The following is a 15,241-nucleotide window of genomic DNA, read 5'->3' as shown; positions in this document are numbered from 1 at the left end:
TTACTATTTTGTTTATATATAAGACTAATTTTCAGAAATAATGTGTTCTCTAGACATGTGAAGTACCTCAAAAAAGTAATTAACTTTCAAGGAAACTTTCTTTCAAATAAATGAGAACCTCTTATCTATTTCCTGTAAGTTTGCCCATTGTGTTACCCATCTTAATAAAAGTCAGCTGGGAAATGTGTGGATTTTTCATTAAAGGGATTGTTAAAAGATTTTTAAACATAGGGTATGATAGTTTTCCTGCTGCTCAAGTATCTGAATTAGAGTTTCTCAGATAAATCCCACAATTATAGCAAACTGTAATCTCATATTGGTCCATATTAAAGTACTTATTGCAAAGTGATCGCAAGATACCGATCTTTCTGTGCGTTCTATACTTGTATTAAATAATTCCCTGTCTAGATAAGCCCTGTAACTAGTTTGGTGTCCATTTGGTATTCTGTGAGCCCCAACTGGGTTTGGTGGGATTAAATTTTTATAGATGACTGTACATGTCTCCTGGTGAGGAACAAGTCTAACCAATTTTGGTTTTAATTTTGCATTTGAATAATCAACATTTTACTGTCTGTGCTTTATTCTTTCTCTGTTCTCTTGTTTCTGTTCCATTGCACCTTATTTTATTTGTGTTCTGCTTTTCCTCTTTGCCTAGATTGCCTTTTTACAGAATGCTTATGAGATTACAAAAAAACCTGGCAAATTAATGGTGATGTTTAAGATTGAGTATTTGTGTTCCACAATTATGTATTATAGCTTTAAACACTACGGGTGTACTTAGATTGCCTAGAAAAGTACTGTCTTGTAACTATGTGAAATGCTAAATGTCTTTACTGCTTTTAAGATGTTTTTTTTAATAAATCTGTGAAAGAACTAGGGATGTAGGGTCTCCCCAGTAGCAAGGGGCTTATCTTGTAGAACAGAGTGGTGTTGAACAGAAACAAAGGAGTATTTTTTCTCATCATTGGATCCCTTCAGTATTTTGCTGACTCAACCTCTCATTGCAGTGGGAGTTTCTGTTAGTCCCCGTTTGTTTCCGTGAGAAGAGGTGTGATCTATACAAGACACAGCTCTGCCAGGGTCAATTTAATGCTCTTTCCATGGAATTGGAGCCCCCAGATCTGCCTGTTCCTCTGGAGACTTGCTCTTCTGTCTATTTTCCTTGCAGTTCCTCATTTCACTGCCACGTTCCGTATTTGCAGAGCAGGGCTTCATCTCCAGCTCTGTTTCCTCTTGCACCAAACAAGTCGTGCTTGCTTGAGCCATAGCTCACCTTGGAAAAAGGAGATGTCTTAGTGGTGGTCTGCAGTGGAGGGTGTGTTTTTAACAGGGTCTTGCACTCAGTAGATCCCAAGAACTCTGCCGAGGTTTTGCACATGCAGAGTCACAGCTGTTCTTCCATTTGGTTAACTGATAAATTTAGAATATGCCCTGCAGGTGACCCAATGTGCATGTGAGTTTTACAGTCCACGACATTCATTGCTTGCTCTTGTTAATGTGACTGAACGCATTGAAGTGTGCAGTGGGATTTAGGGAAGAGGAAGGCTCAGACTCTGCTGTACACACTTCTGTCTTTCCTCTTCCTGGCGAGAGGAACTGCAAAAATGTTTTACCTCAGCGACAAAGTGTGTTATGAAGCTTTTTCAGAATGTACACTTGCCTTGGAATGTTCTTTAGCTGACAAACTAAGTGTTTTTTCAAGTAAATTCTTGTGCAGTTATTACCATAAAGGCCTATATTATTTTTTAATGTATGAGGGTTTTTTATTATTTTAATAATGTTTGTACTTTATGACTGCATTTGCATGCATTACTCCCTGTAGTTCCATGTGAGAGCATTAAAAAGTTACTACTACATCATACATTTCCATTTTTGTCAGTAGCAAGATTACATTCCAGTTATTGATAAACCTATTTCCTGCTCAGGTTATAAATTACCATTTTCCACAAATGTGGTAAAAACACCCTTACTTATGGCTATCTAAATGACGTTTCCCCACAGTGGGGATAAAAAAAAAGAAACCTATCACTTTTTTTTGTGTGGGAAAGCGTTTTCTGGTACATGCCAGATTTTTGAATCTTCAAGATTTTAATACAACTTGAAGAACAAATCCTTTATACAGGATGGACAGCAGAGGTGTCCTCTGCCTACAGGAGAGCAGTAATTCTAGCTATTTCAGAACACCTTTACCTACAAGGTCTGTAGTAAGGACACTAAGTTCCAGATATCCTTGAACTTTTAATACCATGGTTATGTATTTGCATGTAATGACATTGAGGACCAAATGACATAAACAGACACAAGCAGGAGCATGCATATATTTACTGAAGAATGACTGCATAGACTGGGTTTGACATAAATCACCTGGATATTTTTAAGCTTTGCTTATATGCTGTCTCAGTAGACATTTCAAATATTTAGACTGCCTCCCACATTGAAGCAAAAGCAAAGGTACCTTTTGGGGGCTGGTTGTCAAACTGCTTCAGGATAAAGGTTTTAAGTAGTGTAACTAGAGCAAGAGATCTGGTGTTCACCTTAGACCTCATGTCTGTGGCCAAGATAAGTAAAGGTAAATGCTGTAAGCATTTGGAGAAGGAGGGGTTGGCAAATTTTCAGAGGTGCTATTGTAGGTCATCTTTTTTTTTTTTTTCCTAAGTCAATAACATTTGAAATCTAATAGGAAGTAAAAGATGCTGCCTTTCAAAGAAGCAAGTAAATCAGCTGTTGAGAGAGATTTTGCCTTTGTAGGCTTAGGAAAACCAGGAGCTGGAATATGCTTATAGATGTGTCTGCAACTTGTTTTGTGTACCAGTTCCCGACCGTGTGTGCTTTTTACTGTGTTGCTTTTCAGTCATCAAGTTGGAAATTGTTGAAACCTTTTTTCAGGTTTCCTTTAACTTCTGGGATCATAGTCACTGATGCAGGGAGGAAGGGATAGTAGCATATCATACAGTTCTGACCCTCCTCTGCTGAGAGGAGATACCAACCATGTTGCTTGGAGTGCTGTCCCCTCACATCTTGACAGCTTTCATAAGTGGAGATTCTATAGCTTATCTGTTTCAATGCTTAAGTATCCTTAAGACTGTTTCAAGTTCCATTTACTCAGCCTCCCTCTGGACCCTGTCCTTCAAATCATATCAACACTGTGAACATCAAGCTGCAGCATGCTGCTTGTTGTCTTGAAAAAATGATTTTTAAGACTCATTCAAAATCTGTTCTTGGCGTGGTCAGACCTTCATCCAGCTGTGTTCTGTGCACTGCCTGTACTGCAGTGACTCATGTTAAGGCTCAGCTTCCTTTGCTGCTACTGTAGCCCAGCCTTTTAAAGTGCCAAACCCTGGCTGTATCGTCTAAGATCACCCAAATGCATCTTGCTGAATTATCAGATGCTGATTCTAAACATCATTTATGTAATGCAGTCAAAATGGAGATTAAGGAACAGATCGCAAAGTTTTTTTCAAATTATTGTTTAAAAATCTTCACATAAAAACCACAACTAGTCTGTGCTTTAAGAACCCTAGCATTTTTTTAGAATCTTAATGCTGACTACAAAGATTGAGCTATTTCCTTTTTCTAGCATTTCTGCTCTGGAAAGCAGTTTTACATGAAGCCTTATATGAACCTGGAGCCCCTGTGTCTGTTACCACTAGAGCATTTGTCTAGGTTGCTGTCAGAATCAGGACTTGAGAAGGAACCAGACTGGTGCAAGATCAGTTTGATTATTCCCCTCTCATGTTCCTGGGACCTAGAGGTGTGTGTTGGAGAAAATGTGCTGTACCGAGGTTGGGCACGTGAGTCTCACTGGCTTTGCTTTAGCACGGGCCATGCTCTGAGATGTTTGTATTGGGTTCTCCCTTCCACTGGGCTTCAGGAAAGTTTAGTATAGACACCCTGATGGACCCGATCTGTTATGTCTGAAAAGTTCTAGGGGTAAACTTGCAACTGTGTGACCTGGGGATTCTGGTCGATAACTGACTGAACATGAGCCAGCAGTGTGCCCTCGTGGCCAAGAGGGCCAACAGCATCCTGGCCTAGATCAGGAATAGAGTGGCCAGTAGGAACAGGGAGGTCATTCTTCCCTTGTACTTGGCACTGGTGAGGGCACACCTTGAGTGCTATGTCCAGTTCTGGCCCCTCAGTTTAGGAAGGACATTGAGACATTTGAGCACGTCCAGAGGAGGCAACAAGGCTGGTGAGGGGCTTGGAACACAAACCCTGTGAGGAACAACTGAGGGAGCTGGGGTTGTTTAGCCTGGAGAAAAGGAACTCAGAGGTGACCTTATCACTCTCTACAACTCCCTGAAAGGTGGCTGTGGTCAGGTGAAGGTTGGTTTCTTTCTCCAGGCAGCACCTGACAGAATGAGAGGACACGGTCTCAAGCTCTGCCAAGGGAAATATAGGCTGGATATCAGGAAAAAAAATTTTACAGAAAGGGTAATAAAGTACTGGAATGGTCTACCTGGGGAGGTGGTGGATTCACCATCTCTGGATGTGTTTAAGAAAAGACTAGATGTGGCACTTGGTGCCATGGTTTAGTTGAGGTTAGGGTTGGGTAGAATTTGATGATCCTGGAGGTCTCTTCCACCCTGATGATTCTGATTCTGATTAAGTCTGCCATGTTCCACTGTTTGGAAGAAACCAGACTGGGGTTGGAAAGCATTGGTAGACTAGAGTTTACTTCATTGGTCTGGGCACATTTATTTGCTGCACCGTCCGTTGAGTGATCTGTAGCATTGTTATCATATGGGATTTTCCACTGCTCAGGATACCTCCATTCTCTCGTTACATTAGATAATGGAGAGTTGATACATGAGACAGTGGAGAGCTGATTGTATTCAGATCTTATTTATGGAGTGTTTTAAGGATATTTGGGACAATTGAATGCGATAGGTGAGTAACAAGTCCTTGATACTGAATTGTTATGTGTAGGCCCAAGCAGATACAATAAATCAGGTTTATGAGTCAGTTGTTTCTATGAGAACTAAACAATGTTTATAGTACAGCCAGGAAATAATTGAAAGTGACTTGGTTTTATTTTGGTTTTTAATAGAAATGCAAACATTGCAACACAAATTGATTAGTGGGTTGAACAAAAGATGGCAAAATGAGGAAGGCAGGGCTTGGGGAAAAGAGTGATGAAGCTTAATGCATTTTTTAACATTACTTTTAAAATTTACTGTCAAATGAAAAATGTATATCATAACTTTAAAAAAGTTTTTCATTATTTACAAATTGCAAATATAATACTTTTGTGACTCAAATATCCTGTTTCAGTATAATAGCTCTTCATTTGCAGTTAGATCCTTAATATATACAGCATTTAAAGATGAATGACAGTGAATAATTCAGGTAAATACTGTGTAGGGGGCTGTTTTCCTTATTTGAATACCTTGGTGCAGTTAAATAATTTTGTCATCTATCTAGGCATAAGATTTTGAATTAGTGTTTACATATTTGCTCCTTGCTGAACTTCTACAAGATTTTATTATTCAGAGTAGCAAGTGAATGTTTTATGTTCTAAACTGCTTAAAGTATAAATCTACTGAAAATCAAACCCACCTGTCTCAAACAAGACACTTTAATTCTCCTATGAAACCAAATAAAAATACCAGGCAGGTAAAGGGTTTACTAAAAGAAAAAGGATAGAATGGTCTACTCTTGATTAATTGCAAGCAAATAATAAGAAAGGAAGGATGTCCTAACAGCCTTTTGGTTTCGCAAATTACATTTTAAGCATGAACAATTTTATTGATCATTTTCTTTGAGGCACAAATTGGAAACAGTCACTTAATAGTATCTCTAGGGTAAATGAGTCTTATTGGATTAAGTAATGGGAATATCCCATTGCACCTTTTTTCTGTTCAGTGCTCGGTTTTTATTTTGTCCTGCCTTTCATTTTACCTTTTTACAGTCCTTATTCAGTAATGTATCCACATTAATAAAATTGTTAATCCTGAGTTAAATTTGTGCTCTGCAGAGATGTCACGTGCTTCTAAACATCAGCTGAGAATTACGTAGATTTTGGATTTTTTAAATTCTAATAGAATGACCCAGTTTGGTAGGCTAAAGCCAAGGTAAAATATGTGGCATATCTCTGAACTTACCGAGATAAAAGATGTTTTAATAGAAAACTGCAACAAAATGTTTCGTGTAAACCATAATAATTTTTTGACATTCTTTTAATACATGGAGTAACAAGCAGAATGCTTTACCATGACAGGCTGGTCATTAGGATCATGGGAATGCAGCTAATAGTGGTAGAGCCTTGGGCTCTTGATGAATGCTTACTGTGGATCCAAAAATGACACTGAAGCTGGGGCTGGTGGAAAGTATCTCCTTGCTGAGGCTATTGTACATTATCATGTATCATGTTTCTTCAGTATAGGTGAAATGAGTAACTAATTGGATGATGGAAGTCTCATCTGACCCAGAAAAAAGGAGTACATCACTGTACTACACTGCATCCTCCTGGATTAGAGTTGAGAGGGCACTCTTAATCTTCTCAATTGTTTGTACTCTTGGAGAAGATAACAGTGAAAGCTTAATGTTAGTTTATATGTCTTTAACCCAATACAAAACAAATTAACTTGCTATTTATGGATCACTTAGGGGAGTGTATTTGGAATCATGCTTGACCTATGGGTTTCCAAAAATGAAATATGTAACTAGAAGCTTGCAATAGGTTAAGTTTTGCTCCATTTTTTAAAAGTAAGAATCACTTCATCTCTTACCTCTAACAATGTTACTAGTTCACTTTATTCCTATTCTTTGATATATAAGTTTTGACAAGACTAAAGCTGACTTTTTAATTTTGTGGAAGAATTAAATTAAGAGCTTTTTCATTGGCTGATTGTTAGGCTAATACACAGTCACATCAGTTGTAGTGAAGTCCTGGATGGTGAGCTTCAGCTGAAATGTTAGAAGCCAAAATCAGAAAACCACAAATAGATTGGTTTGGATTTGGAGTTTGGGGGATGATGAAAACCATGACTGTGATTGGGTGTACACTGTGAGTGGAATATGAAGGGTAAGGGCATTTAGGACCATGCTTCTGCCAAGAAGGGTGGGGTTTTCTTCCTCTCTGTGCCTGTGTTTGTGCTGCCTCCCTTTCACTGGTCTTAGTGTTAGTGGAACTGTGTGGTAGGTCACATCAGCTCACTGAGGAGCTGAAGCTAATGCAAGCAAAAATAAAATATCTGAAATGGGATGAGATAGTTAGAATGTGTCATCTAAGTGTATTTGTGGGTGCTTGAGTTATTTAAAGGCTTCCATAAAATCAGTCTGGTGATGGTTAAGGATTTCTTAGATGAAAATCAAAGTTGGAAATTATATGGAGCTGAATAAGATGAAAAATGGTTTAGAGATGGAGTAGAGACCCCACAGACTTGTGTTGGGATTTTTCTCAATTTTAGGCTTGAAGCCTGCAGTTACTGGCCTTGAAAGCATAAAAGTGCTGTCATGTTTTGACTAGTTTGACCCTTTATTTGCACTTTTGCATAGCTGGTGGCCACAAACAATATAGGGAGTGTCTGGTAAGGGGTGTGTGTTGTATGGGGATCCTGGAGGGGGCAGTTTTACAAACTGCAGTTTCACCTCCTTCAGTGTCAGAACTGATTATAGCAGTCCTGTAGATGTGCTACATGGCAGATCCTTCCAAGATGACTGTAGTGTAGGTGATAATCCTGATTTTTCATTCATGCCAGTTTTTCAGTGCAGTTTACTGCGTGTCTTTACAAGTACTTGCTCTAACTCCGCAGGGTATGGAAAAACTAGTGCTGTGTTAGGACTTTTTATTTGTGTTTAGCTACTGCATTGGTTAATAATTTAAAAAAATAAAACATAACAAGATAAAGAGTTAAGTAAGACAATATGAAGCAGACTTCCTTGACCTGTTCCTCTTTCCTATTATCCATTCTTGCCTTTGTCAATTTATCTGTATATGATAAATGACATGTACTGTGATGCATCTGTTGTAAATCACTGTCTTTTGCTTTAGCTTTTACCAGATCCGTGCGTCTATGAAAATTCCTCCAAGAATTCCACACATATTAGAAGCTAGTTTGTTACATGGAACTGGTAAGTGGAAAAACTTTTCAGTAAGTTAGGTCATTATCTTGGCTTGCTAATTAAGGGATTACACTTTTTGTCATATATTTTTATAACTAATACAGAAGTGTTTTTAATTTCGTTACTAAAACAATGCAAATATATCTTGTTCTTACCAATAGGACTTAAAAGTTGATTACAGAATTTCTGTTACTATTTTTCATCTGCTGATTGCCTTGCTGGTAGCAAAATATGGTGATTCCTTTATGTTGGTGTCTTCTGGTTTTTCCCACTGATCTGCTCAGTCTTCTCCATGTTTCAGGCTAAGATGACCAAGGGCAGATCTAAGTAGATATCTGAAAGCAGTGGAGAATTTCAGATACAAACTCCTACACAGATTGATAAGCCCATTCTTTTTCTGAAAAGAATACTTTGAAAAGATGCAGTTTTCAAACTTACTCTGTTGTTCTCTAGTGGTAAACCTGAAAATTGATTTAACCTCCTGAACAGAATTCCCTTATATTTTTTTTTTTTTTCTTTTTTAAACCTGTCATTCACTTTCAATTTCTATATCCAGGCAAACTAAATCCAGAGAAACCTGTTAGGTCTCACCTAATTCTGTGTAGGCCATACCTCAGTATGGTGTAAAAATGTGAAAAAATTATTTAAAATTTCAAGTTTTATGTGGAATTACAGGAATTTCAAGGAAGAAAAATGTAATATAGTCTGAGAAAATGTAACAGGATGTTACTGAAACCTGAATTTTTGAGGCTGTTTTGAAATTAGCTATGAGTACAGCAACAACAAAATTCAGTGGATACTGAATTTTGGTCCAGCTTCCCAAATATTTCTTGGATTTGTGTAAGATAAATTAATAGTTCTGATAAGCCAAGATTACTCCACTACGAAAAGCAAAGTTTAATGTAGTTTAGAGAATTTGGGTCTGGTAAATGTCCGTTCTTAAAACACACTTTGTGACAAGTGACACTTAATATGATTGATATTGCTGGAAAAAAGTTTTTCCATTTCATGGTATATTTTTGAATGGTCTTACGTTATTTTTTTTCAGAAAGCTGCAGTCTTGTTAGTAAATTGTGACATATGTGTTAGCTCTTCTTTCTTGTTACTAGGCATAAAGGGTATAAACATTAAGACTGCAATTTGGTGTGAGTTTAGATGAGTAGTTCTGACAAAGAAAAAAAGCCAAGAATCCTTGATTCCCCCTGGCCACTCTGTCTTACCTTCATTATTGCTGTGTGTTGTTGACACAAGTGTCTGATTTGGTCTGGCAACTCAACTGGGGAACTCATTCAGCTGATAAGCAGCCATTTTACAAAAAACCCAAACTTCTTCAAACCCAAAAACTGGAGCCCTTTTTAGATCAGTTTCTCAATTTAGTTTTTCAGGTAGTTGCTGATAATGTTTGTCCCACAACAAAGCAGAAGGAAGTGTACAAGCTGGTCAGCGAAAGCAGGTTCATTTGTCCTTTTTGTGGACATGCTAGTGCTAGGTCTTGCCCAGAACCTCTGCTTTCCATTTTCATGTAGCCACTTGCTTGATTTAGCAGAGCTGGATGCTGTAGGCTCACATGCAGCCCTCCTGCTCCAGCTGATAGCAATTCCCGAGACTGCTGTTGTGTGTAGAAAACAGCTGCTATTGGTCTCAGCATGGAAGTAGCACTGTGCTGATTCACTGTGTGAAAATGTTGCTTGTTAATCACAGAGGAGGCTGGCCAGGACCCCACAGCTCTTACTTTTGAGAATCATTTCCTATATTGATCAGGTGCTTCTTTCTGTACTTTTCTCTTTCTTCAGTCTTTCTCATACTTACCTATTCTAAATCCTATTAGCTTTGTCATGTCATGATTTCCCCACTCCTCTCCAAGTCATTTTGCCTGCTTCTCACTCTCCCTGGACTCTGCACAAGTCATCTGCAGCTTCCTTACATTAGCTGTGTTTTTCTCTCTCTCACAAACCATTTGTTTGCACTCTCCCCTCCTTTTATCTCCCCAAGTCAAATACGTAATATTAAGTTTTTCCTCTTTTTCCTGTTCGCTTGCATCTCCTTTCACCCCTTGCCCAGCTCTTCATGCTGTCATTCATTAATTTAAATAAGTTTTTTTTTCTGTTTCTATTTCCCGTATCCTTTAGTAGCTTACTAGACCTGCTTGTGACCCAGCATGAGTGTCATTACAGATAGGATAAGGCAATTCACTCGCTCTAGTTCCAGCCTTTTGAAAATCTTTTATTATTTTTGTAATTTGAAGGAAGATGTAGTTGTGCTGTAGAAAATGAAAAGAAAAAATATGTATTTTTAGCCTTTATGAAGTTGTTTCAGATTTGAGGATGTTCTGAATTCCTCCTTTTCTCAAAAATTCATGGCTGGTTTTCAGAGAAGAAAAAAGGGGGAGGAAAAAACAGCAAAGGCAGAGTAGGAAGGAATGAGGCATCTGGTTTTATGATGCAAGAGTAAGTTATCTTGCAGAATACAAATTGATAAATATATAAACATATATATCTAATAAAAATATAAATTTAGTAAGTTTATATGCAAGAGCAATAACTATGTAAGAGTAAGTACATCATTTATATGCGAAAGTAAAAAAATCCCACTGTTGTTTCTACTGTCTTGTGGAAAAGGCCCTTTGTGCGGTTAGCAGCTTAGGAATAGTCCTGGCCAGTCAGTGCATCATTGATTTAAGAAACAGCATTTCTACCTTGATGACCTCACATTTGTGAGACCTTGCTCCCCATGTGGAAGTGGCTCAGCCTGTTCCTGACTCAGCTTTTCCTCTGCAGCTTCTCTCTCTCTTCTGGAGGTGCTGGTTTGCATTACACTGGAGTCAGCAGAGCTGGGGGCTGTAACTCAGGGTTGGACTCTGCAGAGGAAGTGGGACCTCAGCCATTTGTCTCCATGACTTCTTTTGTTTCAGACGGGAGTGGGAGATCCCTTTTGCTGATGCTGTGCAGTTATATCAGATTATGTGCCAAATGAAACCATACCTGCTCTGCCCTTCAGCTGTAACAGATGACACAGATGGATGTAAGCTGAAAGTGGCATTATACACAGGGGAATTACACTGTAATGATTCAGCCTTTGTAAGCATTTTGTCCAGGACACCAAACTGATGATATGTATGAAAGCACTTCAGCAAAACCCAGTATTTGTACATTTCTGAAGAGAAGTTGAATTAAGATGTTACTAAGAGTGGGAATGTTTGCCAAGGGCAGTAATATTCTATTAGAGGCCCCAAAGCTGTAGACTGCAAACTGCAGATTTTTTTTTCCTCCTGTGGATTCCTTTGAAGTAATTTATTAAGAAAAATCAAAAAAATTTTAAAAAAATCTTTTGCACCCTCATTTATGTGATTTCTAAGACATTTTTTCTTGGAAGACATTGATTTTTTGAGCCATTTTTAAAGAGGACTTATAAGTGTCAGTATTTCTGTTACTTCTGTTCTTCCAAGTTCCAACTTCTTTTAGGATTTTTTCAGAGGATAGTACCCATTGTGATACTTCCTGTGTGATAATCTTTTGCTATTATGATAAATATTTCCTTGATGACTGATGATAAATAATTCCCTTTCTCATTTCTTCTGCAAGTCTTTAAACTCTTTTTTTTTCAGCAAAAGATTCCCCAGCCATTTATCACACTTTTCTGAACTCCTTTTGATAAATAGCCTTGGATTGAAGACAGAAGTGTCACATTGCATGCGCAATGCCAGGTTCAAGTGATAAGCTCAGAATTAGTTTGTTCTGAGTAGGATGTAAAGATCTCTAAAGAGAGAACAAATGACCTCTGTTCTTGATTAATTCTTTGGAGTGGTATATGTCATTTAACCTCTTTGCCTCATCTGTAGGTAATTTTGTTTTCAGTGTGGTTAAGACCTGCAAATTAACATGAATGCTAGATGAAACAATACAGAATTCATGGTTTTTATTACAATTTTTGATGCCTAGAATGTCTTCAGTTTGTAACAAAGCAAAAATTCTTCAGAACTTATATTAAAGGCAAATTATATTAAAAATATTGACAGTGTTTCTTTGAAACAAAATGTCCCCCTTCAAACTTCATCAGTTGCTGACTGAAAAGAAAACCACTTACATTACTGATGTTGTTACAGTTTTGATAGTAACCATGAAACTGATGGAAATTATAGTTCCACTTATTAGCTGCTCTGAGTTTGCCAGTTATGTTAATACTTGTCTCTCTTTTCAGGTGCAACAGATCTTGCCTTTCCTGCTTCAGTCCATGACAACGTAGTTTGCAGTAAAACATTTCAGATTCTTTACAAAAATGAGGAAGTTTCTGTGAATGATGTGATGATTTTCAAAATAAAAATGCTGATAGATGAGAGGAAGGTAATCTGCAGTTCAGATTTACTATATTCAGATAATTTAGGCTTCATTATGTACAATTTGAATTAGTACAAATAAGGGACCTGAAAGATTTCATGCTTCTACAATTTCTTTGTAGATTGAGGAGTCGCTTAATGAAATGAATTTTCTGCTAACATTAGATTTACACTTCACGGATACAGACTACTCGTAAGTTTAAATATAGAAGATTTTGTTAAAGCAAGAATATATGTTAACTCTTTGAGCTGTTTAAATGTGTATTATTTATAGGTGTAGTGTGTTTGCATTAGACATAAGTGATGGTAAAAATGAAATCCAGTGCTGAAATCTCTTAAGATTTCATAACTGGTTTGTCTCATTCTAATTTTTTTTCCTCTGCGGGAGACGCCATTGCGTTCCAAAGTATGGACTTATGCTAAATTGCTATTTGCATCAGTTATTAATAACTTGCACTTTAAATATGATTGTTCTAATTGTATATTGTTCTGTTAATTTCTTTTTAGACCAGATGACCTGAGCACACTACAGCCAATAAGTAGCCGAACTTTAAAGTTGCACTTTAACCTACACCAGGGCCTTCATCATTACGTCAATGTCATGTTTGATTACTTCCACCTTTCCGTCATATCGGTTATAGTCCATGCTTCTTTGGTTGCTCTGCATCAGCCATTGATAAGGTAATCTCTTGCTAATAAAATGCAAATAAATTATTGAGTGTCCAAATGGAAATATTATAAAACCAGAATAATTAGGAAGGAGGTAGAAATATAGAAATATATTTCCATATAGAAATATATGGACAATATTATTTTCTATGGTGATTTTGGAATTCAGGGCCCAGAGGGATGAGAAACTTTTTGGTTTTAAAATTATCTGAAACAAATTTTGAGGGTTTTTTAAATTAGAAATAAGAGTGTGTAGAGTAGAAGAGAGAGAATGCCCAAGGCCAGAGAAGTAGAGGAATGCATAAATATCTATATTTGTATGTGTATATTTATATGTATAAATATTTATGAATCTTTTTAATCAGGAAGATCTGCTGCACACTGTACACAGTGACTGAAATAGCTGCTGTTAATACAAATAGGGTGCCTTCTGTTAACTATCTGCATAGTTTTGAGTTACTGCTGGAATGGCAGTGATATCTGCAAATGACACATTTACCATTTTATTCAGTAAATGGAACTGGAGAATTTACTTTTCTCTTTGAAAAAGATTTTGGCTAATTTTTGCTGGAGCCTTTTTATTTCATCTATTCATGTTACCCTTTGCAATCTCTGTTTACTTTGCATCTCTCTCGGTGTGAAAAAAGGCTGTACAGTCAATTAGACATATGAAGTATTCTTTGCACACCTTTTTTTTTAGCATATCTATCTTTTCTTTCTTTTATGGTCTTGAAATACTCCATGCTACTGCCCTCAAGTTTCCTCACGTTCAAGTCCAATCTGTGCCATAAATGCCCAGACCTTTAGCTTGAGGTATTCCCACTCCTTGTGCCTGTCTTCACATCATGGAAAGCACTGTCTCTGTGTATGTTAGACAGCTGTTCTGTGCTGTAGGGCTGCACTGGTTTGGAGGATTCTGCTGGCTTTCATGGGGTTTTTTGTCCCTTTTTTAACCCTGGAAGTTGGTTTCAATTGTTTTGGTGATGTGTTTTAGGCTTGGTTATAGAGTAAATGAACTAACACATCTGAAGAGATGGCACAGCCTTATTTGGGACAGAAACAAGTACTGAGAAGGTGGGAATTGCTGTTGAAGACATCATCTGATAAATACACTTAAATGCACTTTTTAATGCACTTAAAGTAGCAGCACGTGTGTAAAATGTACATGATCACATCAAGTGAAATTCAGGTGTTTAACCTATATAGATCATTTGTTGTCAAAAAATGAAAACAGGTCTTGATACTAATTTTTAGTCAGAAACATTTGTCCCTACTGACCTTTTAAAAAACATGTGGTGAATCTGAGGGGTTTTCTGTGTGCTTTTCCTCAGTTTCTGGCTTTTCAAGTGATGATACAATAATGCTATTTAATTGCAAACCGCAGCTTGATACAGTTTGTGTAAGGAGATACTGAAACGAAACAGCAACTTCTATGTTGCTTTTGTTACCTTGACAGTAGGGGGTTGCTGGTATCCACAAAATTATTTTAAGTATTCAAGTTGTCCTTTAAATCACCTTATGATGGAGAGAGGAAGAAACTTTAAAATTTACAGTGTTTTATTTTAGCTGAGCTCCCCTATGTAGCAAATACTTAATGGTTGCTGTATCCATATCTGGCTCACTTTTCTGGAAACCTGTTTCTGAAAAACCTGAGAATTGCAGATGTCACTCCTCTTTGTCCTTTGAGCTTTCATGGGTGAGTTTGGTCCTCTGTTTGGATCATGCTCACATTTTTGGCACCTCCTCCTTTCCTAGGGGTGGTCACTTTTTGGGTGTTTTCTTCTTCTGAGTAGCATTCAGATTCACCTTCTCTTGGGAGCAGCCAGTGTTAACACTTCCCTTGAAAGAGAGAAGATTAATTCTACTTGGGTACAGCCCTGGACTCCTGTATAATCTACTATTTTCTTTAACCTGTAATTACTTATTTCTACCTGTTGTCTAATAGTTCTCACTTTCTGCATTCATTAATTTTCCATTCATCTTTCCCAGTTGTTATCACAAAGCTACTGTTGCAGGATGTTCTGTTCTTCCAGGAGTTCAGGATAGGATCTCCACCTCAGCAGGCAGAGGCCAGGCATCCTTTAGGAAAACAGTAATGTCAGTTTGTGTAACAGCTTTCAACTTCCTTCTACTGCTTCACTTCTAAGAGGTTAAGTCCTCGCAGTAAAATGC

The 15,241-nt window shown here is 37.5% G+C and overlaps 1 protein-coding gene across 5 annotated transcripts in view; it reads left to right on the top strand.

Moving 5' to 3' along the window:
• Nucleotides 1–15,241, top strand: part of FAM135A (family with sequence similarity 135 member A) — a 79,289-nt gene that overhangs the window by 30,336 nt on the left and 33,712 nt on the right. For 4 of the 5 annotated variants that reach the window (XM_083857180.1, XM_083857178.1, XM_083857179.1 and 1 more), the window contains exons 4-7: nucleotides 7,997–8,076; nucleotides 12,265–12,407; nucleotides 12,523–12,593; nucleotides 12,908–13,081. In XM_083857180.1, coding sequence (XP_083713306.1) covers nucleotides 7,997–8,076; nucleotides 12,265–12,407; nucleotides 12,523–12,593; nucleotides 12,908–13,081 — 468 coding nt within the window. Of the gene's footprint in view, nucleotides 1–7,996; nucleotides 8,077–12,264; nucleotides 12,408–12,522; nucleotides 12,594–12,907; nucleotides 13,082–15,241 lie in introns of those variants that run through there. The other variant, XM_083857181.1, reaches the window with a different exon arrangement.

Source organism: Zosterops lateralis, assembly GCF_965231275.1.
Source record: "Zosterops lateralis genome assembly, chromosome: 3".
In the NCBI taxonomy this organism is placed as follows: Eukaryota; Metazoa; Chordata; class Aves; order Passeriformes; family Zosteropidae; genus Zosterops; species Zosterops lateralis.
Note: the sequence above shows the minus strand (reverse complement) of the source record. Positions and strands in the feature narration are given on the sequence as shown.